This window comes from Sturnira hondurensis, unplaced genomic scaffold (genome assembly GCF_014824575.4).
Source record: "Sturnira hondurensis isolate 20B ecotype Veracruz unplaced genomic scaffold, ASM1482457v3 Scaffold0024385, whole genome shotgun sequence".
In the NCBI taxonomy this organism is placed as follows: domain Eukaryota; kingdom Metazoa; phylum Chordata; class Mammalia; order Chiroptera; family Phyllostomidae; genus Sturnira; species Sturnira hondurensis.
In genome coordinates, this window is record NW_028097016.1 from 1,898,410 (window position 1) to 1,924,021 (window position 25,612).

Below are 25,612 nucleotides of genomic sequence, written 5' to 3' on the forward strand. Positions count from 1 at the left end.
CTGCCTTGGGCTAAATCCTTACGTCCAGTGGGTGCCTGTAAAATGTTACTGTGTGACCAGGATGGGACAACCAAGTTGGGCTGTGACCTGGGCAGGTCTGGGGAGGGGGCTACAGACAGGGAAGGTGTGATTTGGGGCAGTGGCTGGGATAAGTGCCTAGAGAAGTGACAGTGGAGAATCCCCTCAAAGTGGGTATGCTTGTGACCTGCCTCAGGGTCCCCCTGATGCTCAGTGGAGCCAAGCCCTGCTCGCCCTCACACCCCCACGTGTCTGGGTGCCCAGCCACCCCACACTAGTCCCCACAGGGGGCACTAGTCCTATTTTCCCCAGCTGTCTGTGGGAGGGGAGGGGCTGGTGGTAGAAATGGAGCCCCCAAACCAGGAAGCCCCACTCTGGGATGACCACGTGGCTGTCCAAGACCTCCCCGTTTGTCCCCAATGGTTACGTGACTCCTCAGTCAGCCCAGGATAAATCCGAGCCAGGAGGAAGGCACTGCAGTGGTCTGCCCTCCTCCACCAGCATATATACAGATGGGGATACTGAGGCCCAGACAGGAACTGTGAATAGGTGGTGGTCACCGAGTGGAACTCAGTTCACTGCTTCTACCATTGATCTACCAGCAGAAGGGGCTTCAGAGGCTTGTTTGGGCTTTGGTTTCCCTTCAAGTCCAAAGGTCATCGGGTGGGCTCAGGATTATGCCCATCGAATATTCCACTGGTGAGTCAGCCAACAGAAAGCTATTAGGAAACAGCCCCCTTCACACCAGACCACAGAAAGTGCACGAGGGATACAGTCCTTGCCCCCAAGTCATGCGCACGCCACCTCTGATTTTCTGGCTCAGGACAGCATTACCTGTACACTCATCTCATAGTCTTTGTCAGCCTGTCATCACAGAAGGGTCCGAAGAACACAGCATCCACCTCTGCATTCCTGAAAGCCTGCCTTTATTTACATGCTGACGTTGACCACGGCCGCCCCGTTAGCAGCGGGTACTGTGAGGGGTTAGGATGAGTCAGACCCTGTATCACCCAGAGAACAAGCTCCAGCTCCAAGACCACGACGGCTGGTTTTCCCTGCCTGTGCGCTGGAACTGCATCTTACATAAAGAGGCTCGACAAGAGCGTGCTCCTGAGCCTCAGCGCTCTCCTGCACTCCCTGCCTGCCCAGGCCTGCCCAGAGGCACAGAGAGGAAGAGTAAGATGTGGCTAATTCTTTGAAGACAGCCCAAAGGAGAAGGGCAGGGCATGCCAGATATGGTGGAAAACATCATAAAATAGGCTTTTTGGGAGGATTCCATAGTGGGGGGCGGGGGTCTTTCGAGTTCTGTTCCAGGATGAGGGACCTCCATGGAGGGAAATCGCGGTTCATTTGCTGTCAGGCACTGCAGGTTGGACGGTGGCCTCGGTGTTGGCCTCATAGGTGGGTCCTTGGGTGGGCTCAAAGGCCTCCTCGGTGGGCACCTGTTGTGTAAAGTCGTCTGTAGGCATTGGTGGTGTGGTGGTTTCCTGGACCAGCCTTGCTTTGCTGTCTTTCTTCCTGGGGCCAGTTAGACCTGCAGAAGGGGCTGCCAGATTCTGGGGGCCTGCCCTCAACTGGGAGGCAGGTTCTAGGGGCACATTCAAAGCTTCTCCTTTCTCACTTTTTCTCCTTTCGAGGCTTATACTCTCAACATCTATGGGAAAGAAAAGACAACAAAAACCAAACACATAAAGAGATTCAACAGATTCTTCAAATGGCACCGTTCTGGTCTTTGCTGGTCATGTGTGTGGTCCTGGTCATCTTTAAAATGGCAGTCCCTCCCCACCGTCTCAGGTGCAGATCTGTGCGGCTTTGTCCACCAGGTCAGCACAGTGCTGAGTCTGTTGTGTGAGGTTCTGGCTCCCCACGGAAGCCCTCAGAAGACAGAGACCGACATTTTCTTAAAGTTCATGCATTTCACAAAATGTTACTCTAAAAAAATAAACACTCCTCTATTAGAATAGGAGCTTTTCACGGCAGAGACTTTGTCTTTGCTTGCCACTACATACACAGTGCTGCTGCACAGTAATTTTTATCTAACTGACTGACAAATAGACAAATAGGACAAATAGATGGTGGAGACTCGGTCTAGCAACAGAGCTAGGAACTTAACTCTTACTAAAGACTAAAAACTGGATAATGTACAAAACCAAGAAAACATCTTAAAATCGTGTAAGAATTTATAATATGGGGACCTGGCTGGTGTGGCTCAGTGGATTGAGTGCCGGCCTGTGAACCAAAGGGTCGCCAGTTCGATTCCCAGTCAGGGCACATGCCTGGGTTGCAGGCCAGGTCCCCAGTAGGGGGCACACGAGAGGCAACCACACATTGATGTGTCTCTCCCTCTCTTTCTCCCTTCCCCCCCTCCATATATATATATATATCTTTTGAAAAAATAATTTATAACATGGGGAGGAACTGCGGGGCCAAAATCCAGAAGAAAGCAAGAATCCAAAGCAGTAAGGCCAGAACTCTTTTATTTCACCCTGAATGTAATTTCAGTCCCGGGGAAACAGGCCCGCACATGATCCTCATCTTCCGTCCGCCTCACGGGAGGAGGGAGAGATTTCATGGCTCTTGAGTTGAATTTTAGGTGAACCGGATTTTAGAACAATCACCTATGATACCAGGTTTCTAAATCATGAATGTGGTGTATTGCTCCATTTATCTGGGTCTTCTCTCTCCCAGTAAACATTTGTAGTTTTTAGTTTTTATGCTGTTGTAAATATCACTGAAAATTGTTTAAGGTTTCTAGTCACTCAGGGCTAATATATAGATATGTGCACGGCTGATTTTTCTGTGTGTGGACCCTGTATCCCAAGACATTGCTTAACCCACTTACTACTTCCAGCAGGTGGATTGTTTGATTCGTTAGAATATTTAATGTACATAATCATGACTGCAGATCAGGAGTTGCATTTGTCCCGTAACACCTGCCATTTGTCTTGTTAGACCGCCTGTGCTCTCCAGCCGGCGCTGAGGAGTTGCTGTGAGAGCAGATGGCCTGGCCTCACTTCTGACCTTGCAGGGAGAAGACTCATTGTGTCACCGTTAAAAATGATACTGGCATTAGATTTTTTTAATAAATATCTTTTATCAGATTAAGGAAGTTCAATCCCTATTCCTAGTTTGCTCAGAACTTTTATCATAAATGGGTGTTGACTTTTGTTAAATACGCTTTTTCTATTTAATATGGGATTATATTGATTAATTTTCTTTTTTAAAAAATATTTTATTTATTTATTTTTAGACAGAGAAGGGAAGGAGAAAGGGAGGGAGGGAAACATCAACATGTGGTTGCCTCTTGTGCATCCCCAACTATGGACCTGGCCTGCAACCCAGGCATGCGCCCTGACCAGGAATCGAACCAGCAACCCTTTGGTTTGCAGGCCCTTGCTCAATCCACTGAGCCACACCAACCAGGGCTATATTGATTTTCAAATAATTTATCCATCTTGCATTAGTGATATAAACCTTACTTGCTCATGATGGGTTAGCCTTTTTACATTGATGGGGTCACTTTGCTAACATTTTGTTAAGGATTTTTATGTCCGTCAGTGACATCAATCTATAAATTTAGTTCTTGTAATGTCTTTGCTCACAAAGATCTGAGGGCATTGCTGGCCTCAGAGAATCGGCTGAGACGTGTTCCTTCCTCTTGCTTTTTTCTGAGTTAGTGCACAGTTAGTATTATTTTTTAAACATCTGAATAACCAGTGAAACTCTTTGGGCCAACCTTTTTTTTCTAGTGAGATTTGTGATGTATGAATTTGATTCTGATAAGTAGTGGGGTATTATAAATTTATATTTCTTCTCCCAGTTACATAAGTTAGATATTTTAAGGAATGGTCTACTTCATTGAAGTTGTCAAATTTTATGACATAAAAATGTTCATAGTTTTCCTTTTGATGTCTAGGAGCTGGAAGGATATTCCATCTTTTATTCATCATTCACTATATTAGCAACCTGGCAACCTCCCTCATCTTGCTAAGAGTTTATCAATTTTATTGAACTTTTCAAAGAAGCAACTCTTCCTTTTTTTCACTTGCTCTGTATTTTTTCTATTTTATTGACTCCTGCTATTTTTAGTAATTCCTTTCTTTTCCTTGGGGAAAAATGTACTCTACTTTTTGTAGATTCTTAAGGTAGGAAAACTTAATCAACATAAACTTTTTTCCTTCTAACATTGAAAGTTATAAATTTCCCTCTAAGTCCTGCATTGGCTGGTACCCCACAAATTTCACTGTTGTATATGCATTATCCTTTAGTTTAAAATATTTTCCAATTTCCATTGTGGTTTATTCCTTGATCAATGGGATGTTTAAAAACACATTAATTTCTAGGATTTAGAAGCATATCTAGATATTTCATTAATACCTGTTTTTAACTTAATTTTGTTGTTAAGAACAGAACAAACTTTGTAAGATTTTCACAGAACTTACTTTGTAGGATTCCAGTCTTTCAAAATTTTCTTATCAAAACTTATTTTATGGCTTGTCATATAATCTATTTTGGCAAATATGCCATGTGTACATTTGAAAATATTGTATATCCTTCAGTTGTGGGGGATTTGTTTTATATTAGTGTGGCTGAAATTGTTGCTCACATTTCTATTTCCTTTCTGATTTTCTTGGGTGTGCTTATTTGTTCTTTCAGGGACTAAGAGAAAACTTTTAAAATCTCCAACTATGGGAGAAACAAAATCTTTCACTTTTTGTTTCACGTGTTTTGAAGCTCTGATTTTGAGTGTATACACAGCTTTATTTATAATGCCTCCCTGATATACTGGTCTTTTCCTCACTATGGAATCTGGTTTTGTTTCCAGTGATGTTCCATGTTCTGAAGTCTATGTTTTCAGATATTATTTCTCATGCTGATTGTTTGCAATTTTCCCCATTCTTTTCTTTGAACCTCTCTGTGTCTTTGTATGTTATTTCTTTTGTATACCACATATGGTTGGGACTTTCTTTTTAAAAACTATCTATCTGACACTCTCTACATTTGATTTGAGTACTTAGTCCATTTATATGTAATGTAATTAATAAAATGGTTAGATTTATGACTAGCATGTCTCAACTTGTCAATTTTTTCTGTTATTTTTCTTCCTTTGTTCTCCTTTTCCTGAATCCACCGGCTATAAGACACAGTATTCTGCTAGTTTTGAGTAAGTAGGTTACCACGTTGTGAGAGGGCCATACAGCTAAGACCCGAAGGGGAACTCTGGGAGCTCAGAGCAAAACCCTCTCATCAGTGATCAAAGAAACAGGGATGACTTCAGATCTACAATTGTAGGGAACAAAATCCTGCCAAACGCCAGTGAGAATGGAAGAGGGCTCTTACGTCTCAGATGAAATCTAAGCCTAGTAACTCCTTGAATTTAATCTGGTGGGACCCAAAGCAGACAGAGGACCTCGATTTTAGCCTGGTGAGACTCTAAGCAGAGGACCCAGCTAGTCCATGCCTAAATTCCTGGCCCACAGAATCTGTGAATGATAAATCTGTGTAGTTTTAAGCCTCTAGGTTTGTGGTAATTTGCTACACAGCAATAAACAAGGAATATATACAACAATAGAATCTAAGCACAGGAATGAAATAGTCTAACAATAAAAATGAACAGTCTCGGTAACCTGTGGAATAATATCAAACTCTCACATATAGGCAGTTGGAATACCAGAAGAAGGATAGGGGCAGAAAACTATCTGGAAACTACAGACTAAAAATTTACCACATTTGATGAAAATGATGCCCTGACTGGTCTACGCAGTCTAGCACACTGCGAGCATGACAGACAGTGGTGCACTCATGTGCACCACTACAGTGAGCCACAACCAAATCACCGGAACCCAGTAACAAAAGAAATCATGAAATTATCCAGAGAAAAAGGACATTTACCAGCAGAGGAACAAAGATAAAAATGGGAGACTGTTTCATTTTGGAAGACTTTCCATAAGAAACTAAGAAGACAAAAGACTGATTCTTCAAAGTGATGAAAAAGTACTCACCTGATGAGTACTTTTTCTACTGCATTGTAGCCACTTCCTTCATTTAATGTGTATGTATCTTTGAATTTTTCTTCAAAACTTCTCTCCTATCCACGATTTCCTCACCACTTCCATGTTCTTTTCATTTCTTGGCTGGATTACTGTTATGGGCTGAGTTGTGTGCTCCCCCACCCCGATTCACATGTCAAAGCCTTAACCCCAGTACCTTAATCTAAACTGTACTCAGTGGTAGAACCTTTAAAGAGTTGATTAAAGTGAGGCCATTAGGGTGGGCCTGAGCCACTCTTACTGGAGGAGGGAAAATCTGGAGACAGATAGACAGAAGATGGACACTGAAGATGTGTGCGCACACAGAGGCAAGGCTGCGGGAGGGCCCAGCACGGAGGGGGCTGTCTGCCAGCCAAGGACAGAGGGCTCAGAAGAAACTGAACCTGCTGATACACTGATCTTGAATTCCTAGCCTCAGTACACGTGAGATAAATAAATCTCTGTTGGGACTTCTGGCCAAGATAGAGGCATAGGTAGACACACTGTGCCTCCTCGCACAACCAAAATAAGGACAACAATAATTTAGAAACAAAATAACAACCAGAGCTGACAACATTGAACTGTATGGAAGTCCAACAACCAAGGAGTTAAAATAGACACATTCATCCAGACTGGTAGGCGGGGTGGAGGCATGGCCGGGCAGAGCTGAAAAATCCTGGGCATGCAAGACGGCAGTGGGGGACCCTGGGCACGCGCGTGGTGGCTGGCAGACCCCGGGAGCGGGATGGCAGTGGGCAGACCCAGTGAGGCAGCGATTGTGAAGCAGGGCATGGTGTGCAAGGCGACTGGCTGACTGGGCAGTCCCACATTCACCCACAGATAAACCAGGCGAAAGTGGGGAGGGAGACAGACCATGCAACCCAGGGTCCTAGCTCTGGGGAAATAAAGCCTCAAATCACCGATTGAACACACCTGTGGGGGTTGAGGTGCAGGAAGAGACTCCCAGCCTCACAGGAGAGTTCGTTGGAGAGACCCACAGGGTCCTAGAACATACACAAGCCCACTTACCGGGAATCAGCACCAGAAGGACCCAGTTTGCTTGGGGGAAGCAGTGGAAGGGACTGAAATCCAAGAGAGAGCAGAGCAAGCACCATTGTTCTCTCTCAGATCCCGCCCCCTAATACAGCGTCACAACCTAGCGACGGTGGGTTGCCCCACGCTGGTGAATACCTAAGGCTCCGCCCTTCACATGTAACAGGCCCGACCAGACCCCCCCCACAAAAAATGGCCCAAATGGAAGAACAGATCAAAACTCCAGAGCAAAGCTAACTAAGCGACGAAGAGATAGCTAACCTACCAGATGCACAGTTCAAAGCAATGGTAATCAGGATGCTCACAGAATTGGTTGAATTTGGTCACAAATTAAATGAAAAAAATGAAGGCTACATTAAGTGAAATGAAGGAAAATGCACAGGAAAACAATATTGATGGGAAGAAAACTGGTACCCAAATCAATGGGGTGAACCAGAAGAAAGATAGAAACAGCCAAACAGAAAAAAAGAAACAAGAATTCAAAAAAAGTGAGGAGAGGCTTAGGAACCTCCAGGACATCTTTAAAAGTTCCAACATCCCAATTATGGGGGTACCAGTAGGGGAAGAGGAAGGGCAACAAGTGGAAAACTTCTCTGAACAAATAATGAAGGAGAACTTCCCCAATCTGGCAAAGGAAATAGACTTCCAGGAAGTCCAGGAAGCTCAGAGAGTCCCAAAGATGTTGAACCCAAGAAGGAACACACCAAGGCACATCATAATTACATTACCCAAGATAAAAACGAAGGAGAGAATTCTAGAAGCAGCAAGAGATAAGGAGACAGTAACCTACAAAGGAGTACCCATCAGACTGTCAGTGAATTTCTCAAAAGAGACCTTTCAGGCAAGAAGGGGCTGGAAAGAAGTATTCCAAGTCATGAAATCCAAAGACCTACATCCAAGATTGCTCTATCCAGCAAAGCTGTCATTTAGAATGGAAGGGAAGATAAAGTGCTTCTCAGCTAAGGTCAAGTTCAAGGAGTTCATCATCACCAAGCCCTTATTACATGAAATGTTAAAGGTACTTATTTAAGAAAAAGAAGATAAAAAACACGTATAGTAAAATGACAGCAAACTTACAATGATTAACAACCACACCTAAAACAAAAACAAAAACAAACTAAGCAAACAACTAGAACAGGAACAGAAACACAGAAACGGAGATCACATGGAGGGTCAGCAACAGGGGAGTGGGAGGGGGAGAGAGGAGGAAAAAGGTACAGAGAATCAGTGGCATAAATGGTAGGTAGGAAATAGGCAGGGGGAGGGCAAGAGTAGTATGGGAAATGTAAAAGCTAAAGAGCTTAAGACACATGGACATGAACTAAAGGGGGGGAATGTGGGAGGGAGAGGGTGTGCAGGGTGGGGGGGAATGGGACAACTGTAATAGCATAATCAATAAAATATATTTTAAAGAAATAAATAAACACCCGTTGTTTCCCCATCCAGTCTGGGACATTTTGTCACAACAGCCCTAGTTTAGTCACACAACTACTGAAAACACCGAGGCCTCTGGAATGTAGCCTTCAGACCTCTTGCCGCCAGGTCAGCGATCTCAAGACCCGTGTAACTCACAGTCACCTGAGAACTCTCTGCCCCTCTGCAGAGTCGGGCAACCTCGGCTCGAACCCTCAGTTCCACAGCAGGAAACACCACTGCCTTCCATTTAACTTATTCCAATTTCTGAACTTCTTTTTCCACCATCTCTGCGATCCATTCCTGACTCTAAGCATTGGATCACCCAGACCCCCGCCCATGGTGCACAGCATCTCGGGACAGTCACCCCTGTCCACAGAAATTGAATTAATTCATGCCTTTTCGAGTTTACTAAGGCTCCAGGGGCTGTGTAAGGAAACTCCACCGTGTGCTGCAGTCCCCTGCTTCCTGACTGGCCTTCCTGTTGCCACTGCACTGGCTCCCCAAACCCACAACGCACTGCCTGGTTGTTTCCTTTGGAAAATTAAAGCCAGCTGCCCTTCCCCTTACTGGCCTATGGCACTTCCTCAGCCCCCGAGTTCTCCTGCTGAATAATCCATTACTGTGATTCCACCCCTCTCCACAGAAATCCAGCACATCGCTCCCTGGTTTGAATCTCATTTGCCATCTCCCGATTGCTTACACGCAGAGCCCAGACTCCAGTCCAGCATTTCAGGACCTCCACAGTGTTCCCCCCACTACAACACACTTCACCCACAGCTGAAGTCCCATCCACGAAGCACACTCAGCCCTGACAGGCACGGAAATCTCTCTGGCCTGGACCTAGGTGCTGGGCCCATGGTGTCAACTGCTATCCTCTCGTCTGCGTCCTCACTGTTCTCTGTGGGCCAACCCTCTGCTCTCTTGGGCCACCCTCACAGACACTTTCAGTTAGCTTCAGCCCTTCTCAGAGTGCCTGGTACAAAGTGTGATGAAAGAATATATGAACAAGTTAACAAATAAACGCCATGTTCAAACACTTCCAAGGGGTCCACTGCTTAAAGACTCAAGTCCAAAATGAGGCCTGATGTCAAGGGTCCTCCAGCATCTGTGCCCAGCCACACCTCCCAAATTCTTCCTGGTCCCCACCCTCAATTTCCCACACTCCCTCAAGTAGGCCCTATCATCTGCAGGCACGGGGTAGCCCTGGGGTGGCCTCTGGCTTTACCTGTGTAACTGCTGGTGCTTTCAAAGACTTTTTCTTTTAGGCTCTCTCTCCACCTGGAAGGAAGCAGACCATCCTTGACTCTCACAGATCTCTTCCAGAAATAACAATAATCTAAGGCAGTGGCCAGAAAAGAAACATTACCCAGTCAAGTTCTCACTTAAGAACTGGCACTTCCCCTGCAAGGGAAAACTCACAAGTAAAGAAACGATGGGCGTGACGAGGCCCACACACTCCAGCTAAGTCCCTCTACTGGGTGTCTCCTCTCCCACCCGAACCTGGCAATCCTGCAGCATTTTCTGGGCAAGGACCCTCAAATGCCATTTCCTTGGATAGATACACACTGTTGTCTGGGGAGGGGCAGTGATTTTCCCGGGTCACCAATAAATCCAGGGCTGAAAGCCAGGCTTCCATATTTGTGGATTTGCTCTTCGTACCGCATCCTGCTGAGTTCTGGACAGTCTGCACAATTCTGTCCCCTCTCAGGGGAATCACACTGAGTCTGTGGCAACAGGCTGTAACTGAGCATGAATGACAGCCCTTACCCCTAAAATACTGTCTCGTGCTGAGGAGGTGGAAGAGGTGTGAGGAGTTGCAGGCAGCACAAGAGGAAATGAAGGGCTCAGATTATTAACCTGCCTTCCTGAGAACTTGCCATAGGGGATGTAATATAGGAAGAGTGTTTAACTGTTTTCTTAACTTTCCATAAGAACCATTTATACTTTTATTTTGGGAAAAATTCATTTACAGTTATAAACATATACTTACCAATGAAAATAAAATATGGCAACAATAAAAATAGAAGAAACAATATCCAGGAGAAGCCACATGAACATATAGTAACCTGGTGTCTGCAAAACAGAAAACAAATCACTTTCTCGTCAAAGAACTTCACAGACAGAAGGGATTTTTGATCACATGGGCCAAGCCCCCTGCCTGCTGCCAGGCCTGGAGTGGAGTGGAGGGGCCACAGACCCACCTAGGAGCCTGTCTGATGCGTGACTTCCAACACACACAACACCTGCTGCTACCTACCAGTGACCCTCCACGTGTTGGGGGCTCTACAAGGGATGCAAGTGCACACCCTCCACACAGGGGCCTGGGGAGTCCCAGAGAAGTCACACAGCAACTCTGCTCCGAACCCAGGACTACAGCCCAAGTTCTGTGGGCTCCCGTGCCCTGTGTTTTCTTGGTACAGCTTCCTAAACCTGGCTGTGCGCGCAGATCCACAGTAATAACCTGCAGTAACACGGGTCCCAAGTCTGCCTGCAGACCTCAGGAATAAGAACTCCTGCATTTTTAACAACTCCTCAGTCAGTGAGCTAGCATTTAGAAATCACTGTTCTACATCACGATGCTTCAAGTAAATAGGCTGAAATCATAATTCTCCCTGAACATGCCCCCTCCTCTATGCTCCTCTCCTGAATTGTCCCTGTCCCAGAGCTCCATCTCTTGGGGCCTCTTGTGTGACTTTCCTAACTCCCTGGTTGGACCCTTCCTTTCCCCCTCCTCTGTTCCCCCTCCAGTTTTACTTGATGCTACTGGGTAGCACTTCTTACTTTCTTAGGCCATTCTCCCACCCCAAGGTATTTTCTTGGACTGAATAATAATATCAATAAAAATACTAGTGATCGTGATAATAACAACAATGAGCAATTAATGAGCATTTACAGGACCTAAGGAAGTGTTCTAAGCACTTTTAGGATATTTTCACATTGAATCCTTACAACAGCCCTGCTAAGCTAGTACCACAGAAGCTCTAAACCAAAGTCCGCTAAACTGAGGCTGTTACTGGCCCCTGAGAAACATACTAACTGGAGCTTTGGCCCGCTCTGCAATGCGTACCAGGTGAGCATCAGCAAGCAACGCCAAGATTAAGTTGTTCTTGCTCCTAAATAGCTTATAAAAGGTACATCTATTGCACAATTGTGCAGTGTAATTAAATGTTACTTAAATCTGTAACATCTGAGTGAAAAGCATGCAATGTGACCTTGCTATTTCTACCCTCATCCACCTTGAACCTGGACTTGGACATGTGATTTTCTTTGGCAACAGAACAGTTCCAAGTTCACAGTAGGATTTGTGTGAGAGAAGGGAGAATGCCACACCTCCAAAATTGCAAATGTCTCTGCTCCTTGGTAGCTCCCCAGGGGACTGCATCATGGGCCATATAGGGGTTGGGTAGGGTATGCAGACACCTATCACAGCAGACCTGGGAGAGCCATCTGGACAAGCAGCTCACCATGAAGTAGTAAGGGACATGCATCTGCCTCAGGAGCTGAACGTTGTCGGTGGTCACTGAGTGAATCCTGGAGCACCACGCCAGTGAGAAGAGCCACGGCTCATTGACCAGGTACAAGTTGATGGTGATGTTAGCTGCTTTGTAATCTCTGGAACAAAAACAGGACCCGCAGTGGATTGAGGCTTAATCTTTGCCTCACAGCTACCATGTTTGTGAAAGGCTTAAATCACCAGGAGCACCCAGTCCTTAATAAACCACTTAAGATATGACCTGCAGGTGGTCCATTTTGCAATGAGATAAAGGAGCGGGTTTACTACCTCTACCCCCACACCAGCGGTGGTGCGCTAGTGAACTGGATGGCCTAAGGCAGGGGTGTCAAACTCGTTCTCACCGGGGGCCACAACAGCCTCGAGATTGCCTTCAAAGGGCCAGATGTAATTTCAACTCCTTAACAGTTAGGGAGTAGTTACATTTATACAGGCCTAAAATTATTTTGGCCCTTTGAAGGCAACCGAGAGGCTGACGTGACCCCCGGTGAAAATAAGTTTGACACCCCCGGCCTAAGGGATAGTAAAGAAGGAAAAAGAAAAGCCCTACGTGTAGTATTTGCTAATTTCCATGGTGTAAATTGTCTGACCATAGCCAATTTTAAGCGACCATCAGTAAAACAGGTTCTCAGAGTTTTTGAATACTTGATAACAGGCTCTCACACACTGGGTTGCGCTGACTTCAGCACACCATTGAGTACTTACCGCCCTTTATTGCATCTGCCTTCCCATGGGTCTTCTTTACTTGAGTATAAGCTAATTAAATAAAGACAGTGTCTTATTCATCTTTGTATACCCAGTACCTAGCATAATACTTCCCTTCATACATAGTATTCAAAGGAATGAATAAATGAATTCCAATGTGACGAATATTTAAATTTCAAATAAGATGAATTTTTATACAAAAAATTTTTATACAATTGAGTAGAGGGAATGGAACCCAACTCTTCCCAATACACGAAGTGCCAGTAGATGCCTGGGCACTGTCTCCAGAAACAGGAAGAAGAGAACTAGAGGAACATCTAGTAATTCTAACCAAGTTGTCATTTTCAAGGATTAAACGCCTCAGAAAATACACCATGTAAGGCCTTCAACAATGTTCTACAGCCCTGAGACAGTGCAGCCTATCCGAAACAGCTCCATACAGCCAGGCTATGAGGCCCTCCTCTGCCATACACAGGCTTGGCGTGTGCGTGGGCTCTTTGTATCAACTGCAGAACAAATCCAGTGACACCTCCTTTGCAGGAGGGTTGTCAGCTCATTACCCAGTGTGTCTCTAAGGCAGTTCTACAGATCACCTAAACACGAATTTAAAAAAATAGAAATAAGGAAACAGTAGTAAAAAGCTACCTTCTTATTTTTTTGAAACCAACACACAAAAACCAATCACATTTTCATTTGATAATAATGAACAGATAGAAACTAAAATGAAAAACACAGTCCCACTAACAATCACTCCAAAGAAAATTAAACAGTTATCTTAACAAAGTTCAGGATGTGTAAACTGAAAATACAAAATCTTGATGAAAGTAATCAAACAAGATTTAAATGAATGGAGAGACACATGTGTTCGTGGATCGAAAGAGTCAGTGTCACAAAGATGCCAGTTCTCCTCAAACTGATTCGTGGGCTTAATGCAATGCCTATCAGATCTCAACGAGGTTTTTTTTGTACAATTAGGTCACCTGATTCTAAAATTTAAATGGAAAGACACAACCCGCGAATAACTAAAAAAATCCCAGAAAGGAAGATAATAAATTGAGAGAGAATCACTCTACCCAACATTAAGGGTTTATATAGACCTACAGTAATTAAGACAGTATGGTTTTAGAGAAGAGACAGACACATAGTTCAGTGGAACGTGATTTAATACCCAGAAATAGACCTGCATGAATATGCCCAAATGATTTTTGATAAAGGTGCAAAAGCAATTCAATGGAATAAGAGAGATTTCAACAAATGGTGTTGGATAAATTTTGCATAGGCAAAACCAAACAAACCAAAAAAAAAATCTTGACCTACACCACACAATTTATATAAAAATTAGCTCAAAATGGATTACAGACTTAAATATGTAATATAAAACTGTAAAACTTTAGGAAAAATAGGAGAAAATCTTTGAGAACTAAGCGCAGACAAAGCGTTCTCAGAGTTGACACTTAAAGCATGAGCCACAAGAGGGAAAATGAGGTTACACCTCATCAGAATAAAAACTCTTTGCTGCTGAAGACCCTGTGAAGAGGATGCTACAGCCTAGTTACAGACTGGGGCAAAGTATTTGCAAACCACATATTCAACAAAGGACCAGTATTTATAATACATAAAGAACTCTCAAAAGTTAAAAATGAAAAACATCAAGCCATCCAATTAGATGAGATAGGAAGACACTGCACTGAAGAGGGTGTGCCATTGGAGTACCCGTCAGAGATCAGAATTTAAATCACCCTGAGGACGCAGTTACATACCCATCAGAGTGGCTGCAATGAAAAAGCAGCAGTGCCCAAAACTGGCGAAGATGCAGCCTCAGGATGACCACACATTGCTGGTGGGAATGTTAAAGGGTGTAGCCCCTTTGAAACACTAGAGTTTCTCAAAACTAAAGAAATAATTACCATACCTCTGAAATTGTACTCTTGGGCATTTGTCCATAGAAATAAAAACGTGTGTACACAGGAAAGGATTCTGAGAAGATGCAGAAAAGGGAGCACCAGAAATCTGTCTCCTCACATAGACAACAACTGCACTGGCAGAATCTGCTAATGTAACTATTTTGAAACTGTGAAGTCTAGTGAAGGCTTGCAACTTCCAGAACAGGATATGGATGGTAAGTGATTAACTTTGGTCAATTTCAGTATTTAGCACATTAGCAGTTACCCATCCTCCACCCCCTAGCCCCATGGCAAGCAGCTATGCACAAGTTCCTGGAGCAGCTTGCGGCACAGCTTGTGGGGGCCAAGGTGGGCAGGTCTCTGATAATGTAACAGGGGGTAGGGGGACCCCCTGGGAATGGGGATGGGTGGGAAAGCACAGAAGACCGCATTCATGCGTCGCCCTGAGGACAGGGACATGCATGACTCAGCTGAAACGCGTAGGACTGATGCTTGGAACTAGGAAAGTGATTGGATGGGAGGGACACACCCTCCCACCTACTTCTGCCGTGGGGATTATAGGGGCTGCCTTTAAAAGCAGAGCACAGGAAAAATGTGCACTTTTGCTCTCCCCTCCCCTGGCTAGTTGGTTGTATTCCCTGCACCCACCCCTGGGCACTCTGGGACCTGCCTGGCCAGGAGCACTGGGGGCACTAGGCTGGTAAGAAGGGAGCCGTAGGAGACTAGAGTAGGGCAGGGGGCCTGCGGCTTCCCATCTGCTACCTGAGTGCTCCTCTGTCAGGGGCTCCTCTGGTGGGGGCCTGGTAACCGTGGCTTCTGCTGTGACTGCTGCTCTGCCAGCTCCAGCCCAGACAGGGCCTTGGATCTACACCACCAACGTGTGGGACGGGGCTTAGTCTACCGATCTGTGCCAGTACTGGAAGCCTGGTGGCAAGGCAACGTGCCCCACGCCCCTCCCCCACACGGGATGCTGACTACTGGGGCTTGCTGCTCAGGTTCTGCGCAGCCAGGCACACTGACACACCAGAGCACAGCAGCCAGGAGAAGAGGATGGGCCCCGCGAGTAGGACACTTGGACACACACTGAAGCCAGATAAGCCACTGCGATTCTTAAGGGACAGTACCTTCGGGTGGGAGGAGAAGTTCCTGATGGAAGGAACTTCAAGTTTCTTCTTGAACTGAGCTGGCAGAATGTGGCAGGGTGATTTTCTTTGAAGTGTTTTAAAGGGAACTAGCTTTGAGGCAGAAACCTGCCATTATTTCAAGTTATACATACTTTAAATAAAGGATTCCTTTTCCTTTCCACGAGACTCTGCCTCCAGAGTTTTTGCCTGTGGGTGGCGAGCAGTAGGGCCCCATTGGCTGTTCTGGAACAGGACTAGGCTCTCTGGTCACAACAGGATCACTAACTGATGCTTCTGGTCAGAGAGGTGTGACAAGGAGAGAAGCCCCTGCTGTTCCACTTCCTTCCACTGTCGCACACCCCTCCCCTCCCAGCTGAAGTGACTTTCGGGACTTAAAGGACCAGTGATCGTTCTTCCCCTTTATTTTTCTCTTCTTCTCCTTTTGGGATCCAGATATGAAGTGCTAGGACACAAAGCAACTGCATACATAGGGAGTATTAGAAAGTGACTGTGTGTGTCTAAGGAAAGAAACAGAAGGGACATGAGGAGGCCTTTAAGTTTATATCTCAGGCTGTTCCTTGGCACAGAGGCAACCAACCAACCAACAAGTAAATACGTAAGGAGAAACCGCAAACCCTGAGGAAGGGGGAGAACCAAGGAAGGGTGAGAATCTGGAGTTACCAGATTATTAAATTCAAGTGTCCTATTTTTCCCCCTCAAATCACCAGCAGCCCTGGCCAGTGGTTCTATTGGTTGGGTATCATCCTGCAGACCTAGAGGTAGTGGGTTTGATTCCCAGTCAGGATGCAGGCTTGGGTTGTGGGCTCAGTCCCTAGTCGGGGCACACACAAGAGGCAACCAATTGATGTTTCTCCCATCAATGTTTCTGTCCCTCCCTTCCCCTCTCTCTGAAATCAATAAAAGAAAAAAATCACAAAGCAAACAAAACAAGAAGGTAGGCTCCATTCAATGGGGAAAAAATCAACAGAAACTGTACATAAAAAGGCTGCTATATTAGATAATGACTTTAAAACAACCACCTTAAAGGTAATTAAAGAACTAAAAAAAGATGTGAATAAAGTAAAAAAGATGAACAAAATGGAAATGTTAATAAAAGGACAGAAAACCTATAAAGAAACCAAAAAGTTCTGGGGCTGAAAATACAGTAGCTGAGATGAAAATTTGACTATTAGGATTCAAAGGCAAATTTGAGCAGTCAGAATAAAGAATTAATGAACTTTAAGATAGAACAATTAAAGTTAATGAGTCTGGAAAAAAAGAGAGAAAACGATGAAAGAAAAGAATCTGCAAGATCTGTTGTTTACCACTGAACAGACTGATACATGCACACGAGCAGTGATTCAGTCGCTGAAGGAGAAGAAAGAAGCAGAGAAAACACCTGAAGAGACCACACTGCACACTGCCAAGTCTGATGAAAGATGTGAACACAAACATCCAGGGAGCCCAGTGAACTCCAAGTAAGGTGAATTCAAATAGACCCACATGGAGACACACTTTAAACAAACTTTCAAAAGACAAAGACAAAAAGATAATCTTAAAGCACCAACAGAGAAGTGACTTGTCACATACAAGGGATCTCAACTAAAATTGTTAGCTAAAATTGTTTCCCATCATAAACTCTGAAGGCCAGACGGCAGTGAGCCCACATGGGCAAAGTGTTAAAAAACACTGTCAGCCAAGAATTCTCTATCTAGCAACACTGTTTTTCAGTCTGAAGGGAAAACAGACAAAACCCTAGACAGATGAAAGCTGAGGGAGTTCATGGACACTAGATGTGCCCCACAAGGAAAGACAAGGGAGTGCAGAAAGGGGAAACGGAGACACTAACTAGACAGTAACTCAAAACTGACGGGGAAACAAAGACTTCAATGGCAGTAAAGACGTGGACAACCAGAATAGCTAGTATTGTAACAATGGATTGTATATATACTCTTTCATGTCTATGTGATTAAGAGACTAATACATCTCTTAATTGGAAAAACCAATTATTACTCTAAAAGCTAGTTTTTTAACTCCACATGTTTTCTATATAATTTAAAGACTAATGCATTTTAAAATGGTTAGTTTCTGTTTGAAGGCATAAAATGTGTAAAGATATAGTTCTCTGGTAGCAACAACTGAAAAGGATAGAAATGGAGCTGTAAAAAACAACAGAATTTTGTATATTATTGGAGTTAAGCTGGTATAAATTCAAAAAAGTGTTATAACTTTTAGAATGTTAAATACAGTTCCCATGGTAACCACAAAGAAAATAGGCATAGAATATACACAAAAGCAAAGGAGAAAAGGATTCAAATGTTTCAGCACAAAAAATCAACTAAAAACAGAAGATAATAGTAATGCAGACAATAAGGGACAAACCATAAAGCATACAGAAATAACAAAATATCAGGTGATAGAAGCAAAATAACAAATATTTGCAGAAAGGACTGAAGTAACGAAATGACAAAAGTGTTTTCTCATCAGTAATTATTTTTTAAGTGGATTAAAGTCAAATTTAATGAATGGATAAAAACACATGATTTAACTTCATACTCTCTATAAGAGACTCACTTTACATCCAAAGACACAGATAGGTTGCAAGTGAAAGGGTGAAAAAAATACTCCATGCAAAGAATAACCAAAAAGAGGTGGCTGTACTAACACCAGACAGAATGGAATTTATATCAAAAAGGTTACAAGAGACAAAGAAGGACATTAGACGTGTGTATTAATAAAACATTTAGTATAGCAAGAACATAAGACAATCATAAACATTTACACACCTAATGACAGACCAGCCAAATTTCTAAAGCAAAAATGGACAGAATTGAAGGGAGAAATAGGCATTTGTACAATAATAATTGAGAACTTTAACATTCTGCCCTCAATAATAAATAGAAAAAACAGGCAAAAGTAAAGAAATAGAGAGCTCAGCCCTGACCCAGTGGTTTAATTGGTTGGAGTGTTGGCCTATATGCCAAAAAGCTGTGGGGTCCATCTCCGGTCAGGGCACACACCTAGGTTGTGGTTTCCATCCCTGTTGGGAACCGCTCTGCCTGGTTTTAGGAATTGGAACTGCCCCCCATGGCTAAGGCTGAGTGGAGTGACCTCCAGAATGTGAGCCACTATGGAGACAAAGCTTGTCTCTGGTAGCAAATGCTGCCTCTGCTTCCTCCCCTGCCCCCAGTGCATGGTCAGATAGTCGATGGCAGATAAGATTCCTCAGACAAGGGGCAACATAAGCCTACGTGATCACTTGGGAGGCCATCATGGAAGGACTCGGGGCTGCAACAAAAAGGGAGTGATGGACCATTGCCCCCCTGCTATTCTGATACAGCCCGAGTCCCCATGTCCTCTGGGAGAAGCGCTTCCCAGCTCTAATTCACTTAAGCCTGAAAACCTATGATGGGGGAGGTGGTGCAGCCTCTTGCTGGCTAGAGTGGGATCCTGGGTGATTGGGCATAAGAAAAAATTCCAAAAAGTCCTGTGAAGCCTGCTTTGCTAACAGTGCTTTCATTCATATGATAAGGGTCTGAGCAGGAAATGAGTTTCTGCAACCCTTTCCTGACAGACACTGACTCAGACTAAGCCCTCAGATTTCTTTGAAATGTTATCTACTGTTTGATCCTTACCACTTGTATTCCTGTGTATTACAACCCAATAACAGCCATTGAGGAAGGGGCTCCTGGCCTTTCTCCTCTGAGAGATTGGCCACCTCTCCTCCCCAAGCAGATCATGTCTTGGTAGTGTTACTTTCATCCGTGGCGAATGGAGAGACTTGCTGGCAAAGTTGCCCCCACACATCCCTGATCAGGGCACACACCTAGGTTGTGGGTTTGATCCCCAATTGGGGTGGGTACAGGAAACAACTAATCAATGTCTCTCTCCCCCTGCTCCCATCAATAAACATATCCTTGGGTAAGAATTAAAATTAAAAAATAGAAGACAAAAAACCCACAAGAAACAAACTATTTCTAAGATATATACAACACTCAAACTGACAATAACAGCTTATACATTCTTCTCAAGTGCACAGGGGACATTTTCCAGGATGACCACATGTTGGGCCACAAACTGTCTCAATAGATTTAAAATGATAACAGCACACAGAGTACCTCCTCCTGCCACAGCAGGATGAACTTGGAAGTCAGTAACAGAAGGAAAACTGGAAAATTCACACATTTGTGGAAATTAAACACCACACTTTCAAATAGCCAATGGATAAAAGAAGAAAATGCTATGGAAATTGGACAATACATGAATAAAAATTAAAAAACAATATACCAAAACTCAGGGGATGCAGCAAAAGTTATTCTAGGGGAGAAATTTATAACTATACATGCTTACATTTAAAGAACAGAAAGAAAGAAAAAAGAGAGACAACAATTCCAAATAAACAACCTAACTTTACAACTTAAGAAGGTAGAAAAGACAACAACTTGATCCAGCATAGCAAATGAAAGAAAATAATAAAAACTAGAGAAGGCATAAATGGAATAGAAAACAGGAAAACAACAGAAAGTCAATGAAACCAAAAATTATTTCTTTGGAAAGATCAACATTGCTAAACCTTTAGTTAGGTGCAAGTAAGAGAAAATACTCAAATTACTGAAATCAGAAATGAACATAAGGACGTTAACCAATTTTACAGAAATATAAAGGATTGTATAAGAGAACTATGAATAACTGTTCCCCATCAGATTGGATAACCTACACGAAATGGACAAAATTCTAGAAACACGAAACCTACCAAGACTGAATCTTGAATAGCAGGAAAATGAGAAAATTTATAATGAGTAAAGAGAATGGATCATTAACCAAGAATCTCCCCAACAAGGGCCATCAAGGAACATGTATAAAGGACACAAGGACAAAGCCAAAGGGGGTATAGGTTCAAGGGTAGGAAGTGGGGATGGGTGGGGCAAGGGAGGGGTGGGGTGAAAATGGAGACACTTGTACATGAATAACAATAAAAAAAACTTCTCAACAACGGAAGTCTTGGAGCCAATGACTTCACTGGTGAATTCCACCTGACATTTAAAAAAAGAATTAATACTAACCCATCAGGATCTCTACATTAAAAAAACAAACCAACAAGAACATCAAGGATGTGGAAAAATTGGAAACCTTGTGCAATATTGATACAGTACCTGTAGAAAACAACATGGTGGTTCTTTAAACAATTAGAATTACTATATGACCCAGCAATTCCATGTCTGGGTATACAGGTATACCTTAGAGATATTGCAGGTTCAGTTCCAAACCACCACAACAAAGTGAAGATATTGACAAAATCAATAAAGTAAGTTACATGAATTTTTTGGTTTCCAAGTGCACGCAAATGTTACTTTTACATCATAATACTGTAGTTCATTAAGTATGCAATAACATTATACCTACAATAATAATATACACATCTTAATTTTAAAATATCTTATCGAAAAAAATGCTATCATCTAAGCTCTCATCAGGTTGTAATCTTTTTGCCAGTGGAGGGTCTTGTTGCAATGTTGATGGCTGCTGATCAGTCAGGGTGGTGACTGCTGAAGGCTGGGGTGGTTGTGGCAATTACTTCAAATAAGACAATAAAATCTGCCCCATCAATCGACTCCTCCTTTCATAAATAATTCCTCTGTAGAATGCATTACTATTTGACAGCATTTTACCCACAGTGAAGGTTCTTTAGAAATTGGTGTCAATTCTTCTCAAACTCTGCTACTGCTTTATCAACTAAGTTTACATAATGTTATAAATCCATTCTTGTCATTTCAACAATATTCATAGCATCTTCATCAGAAGTAGATTCCATCTTAAGAAACCATTTTCTTTGTTCATCTGTAAGACGCAACTCCTCATCTATTAAAGTTTTATCATGAGATTGCAGCAATTTAGTCACATCTTCAGGCTCCACTTGGAATTATAATTCTCTTGCTATTTCCACCACATCTGCAGTTACTTCCTCCACTGAAGTCTTAAAGCTCTTCAAGTCATCTATAAAAATTGGAATCAACTTCTTCCAATCTCCTGTTAATATTGATATTTTGACCTCTTCCTATGAATCACAAATGTTCTTAATGGCATCTAGAATAGTGAATACTTTGCAAAAAGTTCTTTATTTACTTTGTCCAGATCCATCAGAGGAATCACTACCTATGGCAGCTAGAGTCTTACAGAATGCATTTCTTTTTTAAAATTGTTGTTCAAGTACAGTTTTCTGCCTTTTACCCCCATCTGAGCCCAGCCCCCCAAACCTCTCTACTTCCCTCCCATTTCCACCTCCTCTTGTTATTGTCCATGTGTCCTTTATACCTGTTCCTGCAAACCCTTCTCCTTTTCCCCTGAAATTCCCCTGGCAGATGAGGCATAAGGAGCCACTCATTTCTTTCTGTCTGTGGAGTTTGCTCCCAGAAGGAAGAAGGCAGAAGACTTGGTCTAATCTCCTTGTCAACATGATAACTTCCCCTTTCTGTAAATATAAAAAAAATTAGTAGAAAGAGAGGCTTTATACAGAAAATATTCTTTAAAGGACGCTCCTTAAGTATTTCTTTATCACGTATTTTGTAAGTAAAAATAAAACGTGGATTTATGAGGCATGAGTCCCTGTTAAGAAATGCAAAATGCATTTCTTAAGTAACAAGACTTGAAGTTCAAAATTACTCCTTGATACATGAACTAAAGAATAGATGTTGTGTTAGCGGCATAGAAACAACATTAATGTCACTGTACATCTCCATCAGACCACTTGGGTGACCAGATATATTATCAAAGGGCAGCAATATTTTTAAAAGTATCTTTTTTTCAGAGAATCTCTCACCAGGCTCAAAATAGTCAGTAAACCATACTGTAAACAGATGTGCTGTTAACCAGGCTTTCTTGTTCCATTTATAGGGCATAGGCAGAATAATTAATGAGCATAATTCTTAAGGGCCATAGGATTTTCAGAATGGTAAATGAGCTCTGGCTTCAACTTAAAGTCACCAGTTGTATTAGCCCCAAACAAGAGAGTCAGCCTGTCCTTTGAGGCTTTGAGACCAGGCATTGATTTCTCTTTTCTAGCTTTGAAAATCCTACATGACCTTTTATTCTAATATAAAGCTGTTTCGTCCACATGGAAAGTCTGTTGTTCAGTGTAGCCACCCTCATTAATCACCTTATCAACCTGCTGTAGCTTCCACATCAACACTTTCTGCTTCACTTTGCACTTTTACGTTATGGAGAGTTTCTTTCCTTGAACCTCATGAACCATCCTTTACTAGCTTCCAACTTTGCTTCTGCAGTTTTCTCACCTTTTTCAGCCTTCACAGAATTAAATATAGTTAGGTCCTTGCTCTGGATTAGGCATAGCTTGAGGGACTGTTGTGACTAGTTTGATCTTCTATCCAGATCACTAAAACTTTCTCCCTATCAGCAATAACAGTGTTTCACTTTCTTATCATTTGTTTATTCACTTTTAATTTTTTCCAGGAACTTTTCCTTTGCATTTACAACTTTGCTGTTTGGCACAAGAGACCTAGCTTTTGGCTTTCAACCTGCCTTCCTCACTAAGCTTAATCATTTCTAGCTTTTAATTTAAAGTGAGAGACACTTGATTCTTTCTTTCACTTGAACACTTAGAGGTATTGTAGGGGTAATAATGGGTCAAACGTTCCCATTCAAAGGCAGAGGTTGTCTAACTAAATATAAAAGCAAGAACCAATAATATTCTTTTTATGGGAGATGAACTTTGAATAAATAAAGATGCAAATCAGTTGAAAGATAAATTACAGAAAAAGAGGTATAATACAAACACTAATTATAAGAAAACTAGTGTGGTAATATTAATAAAAGAAAAAGTAATCTTTAAATAAGAATTATTACCAGACACAATGGACATTTCATAATGAAAGGGTCAATTCACCAAGAAGACTTAACAATTCTAAATGCATATACAACCTAACAAAAGCATTTTAAAACATAAGAAGCCAAAACAACAACAACAACAAAACAGAGCCAGAGAGAGATACACAGATCAACAATCATAACTGGAGACATGAACACTTCCTTCTGGGAACTGGCAGATGAGGCATAAGGAGCCACTCATTTCTTTCTGTCTGTGGAGTTTGCTCCCAGAAGGAAGAAGGCAGAAGACTTGGTCTAATCTCCTTGTCAACATGATAACTTCCCCTTTCTGTAAATATAAAAAAAATTAGTAGAAAGAGAGGCTTTATACAGAAAATATCCTTTAAAGGATGCTCCTTAAGTATTTCTTTATCACGTATTTTGTAAGTAAAAATAAAATGTGGATTTATGAGGCATGAGTCCCCGGAGAAGGTCACACAAGCTACACAACTCCCTGGGAGTATTAAATGGAGATGTTTTGTGACTCAAATGCTCCTCTTCTGTGTGGAATATCACCGTGGGCCTGAGAGCATGTGTCCAACAGAGAAAGACAGTCGTGGAGCTGGAATCAGTGTTCCTGACTTCTCCTTGCTTTGCCTGAGCCTTTTGATTTCCAACTTATCTTTGAGATTAGTCATTAATAGTATTAAGTTCTCTGATATACGTCAGTTTGATCTGCAACCTAATCCCTTGTGTTCACTTAACAGAAAAAAAAAAAAAGAAAAAAATCACTATAAAATGTTTGAAAAAACCATAAACTAATCTAAACAAATTGACATTTGTAGACTACTAAATCCAGCAACTGAAGAGAATACATTATTTTAGGTAGTCATAGGATTCAGCAAGATAAATGATAAAGTGAGCCATAAGACAAGATTAAATAAATTTAAAAGTTCTAAAATCATATAGAAATGTTCTCTCATCACAATGAATTTAAATCAGAAATCAATAACACTAAGATAGCTGAGAAACCTTGAATTTTAGAAATGTTAACAGACTTTTAAACAACCTATGAGTAAAGTGGAAAATAAGGAAATTTTAAAATATTTTAAATTGGATGATAGTGAAAGCAGTATATTGAAATTATTTGTGGGATGCTATTAAAGCAATGTTTGCAAAGAAATTTATAGCTTTAAGTGTTTACATTAGAACAGGAGATCTAAAACCATCCATCTCATTTTCTACATAGGTAAAGAAGCTGGCTGATTAAAAAAAGCAAAAACCTAAAGTAAGTCAAAGGGAAAAAATAGAAATAATAAACAGGAAAGCAAACATGCAAGAAAAACTAACAAAGTCAATATCTGGTGTTTTGAAATAATAAATAAAATCCACAATCCCCTAGCAAGACCGTCCAAAAAAGTTGGGAAAATAAAAATTTTGAATATCAAAATGTACCAGAACTAGAGGTGATAGCTGTACAACACTGTGAATGTATGAAATGACACTGTATTGTATATTTTAAATTTTTATGCAAATATCATCTTAGTAAATCGGTTTTTAAAATTAAAAATGTCAAAAAAACCCTTAATAACCCCCACATCAGAAGTAAAACAGAGGACATCTTTCTATGAATATAATTTTAATTTGAAATAACATATTTAAAACAGTTTGTCAACATGGCAAGGTCACATGTGCCTGCATGTGGCAGTGGTCTGAGGTCCCCTCACTAGCAAGTGAGCACCCATCAGAGAAAATGCATTGAAAATACCAGCAGGATCCCCAGTATTCTGGTCCTAAACATCACACAAATAACTGAAGGCACAACTGTTTAATATCTTAGGGAGATGATTTGAAACAACATCCAGCTCATAAATTTATTAGTATAAATTCAGCTTTGTAGTATAGCTTTATTGGAAAAGCCCTTATTCTTCCTACTAGAACATACGGTTTCCTTAAGGAAAAGGATGATGCCTTGCTTAGGTCGACTTTTCAGGTGAAACTATTATGCTGCACTCTACATATTACTACTCA

General features: G+C 42.1%; 1 protein-coding gene across 1 annotated transcript in view; it reads right to left on the bottom strand.

Annotated features, from left to right (window-relative positions):
- Positions 1 to 927: 927 nt before the first annotated feature.
- GDPD4 (glycerophosphodiester phosphodiesterase domain containing 4) overlaps positions 928 to 25,612 on the bottom strand; it is a 29,786-nt gene continuing 5,101 nt past the window's right edge. Inside the window, exons 3-6 of the mRNA XM_037038435.1 lie at positions 11,981 to 12,128; positions 10,507 to 10,589; positions 9,742 to 9,794; positions 928 to 1,672 (exon numbers count right to left, since the gene is read on the bottom strand). Of these exons, the coding sequence (XP_036894330.1) occupies positions 1,365 to 1,672; positions 9,742 to 9,794; positions 10,507 to 10,589; positions 11,981 to 12,128 (592 nt within the window). The 3' untranslated portion in view covers positions 928 to 1,364. The remainder of the gene's footprint in view (positions 1,673 to 9,741; positions 9,795 to 10,506; positions 10,590 to 11,980; positions 12,129 to 25,612) is intronic.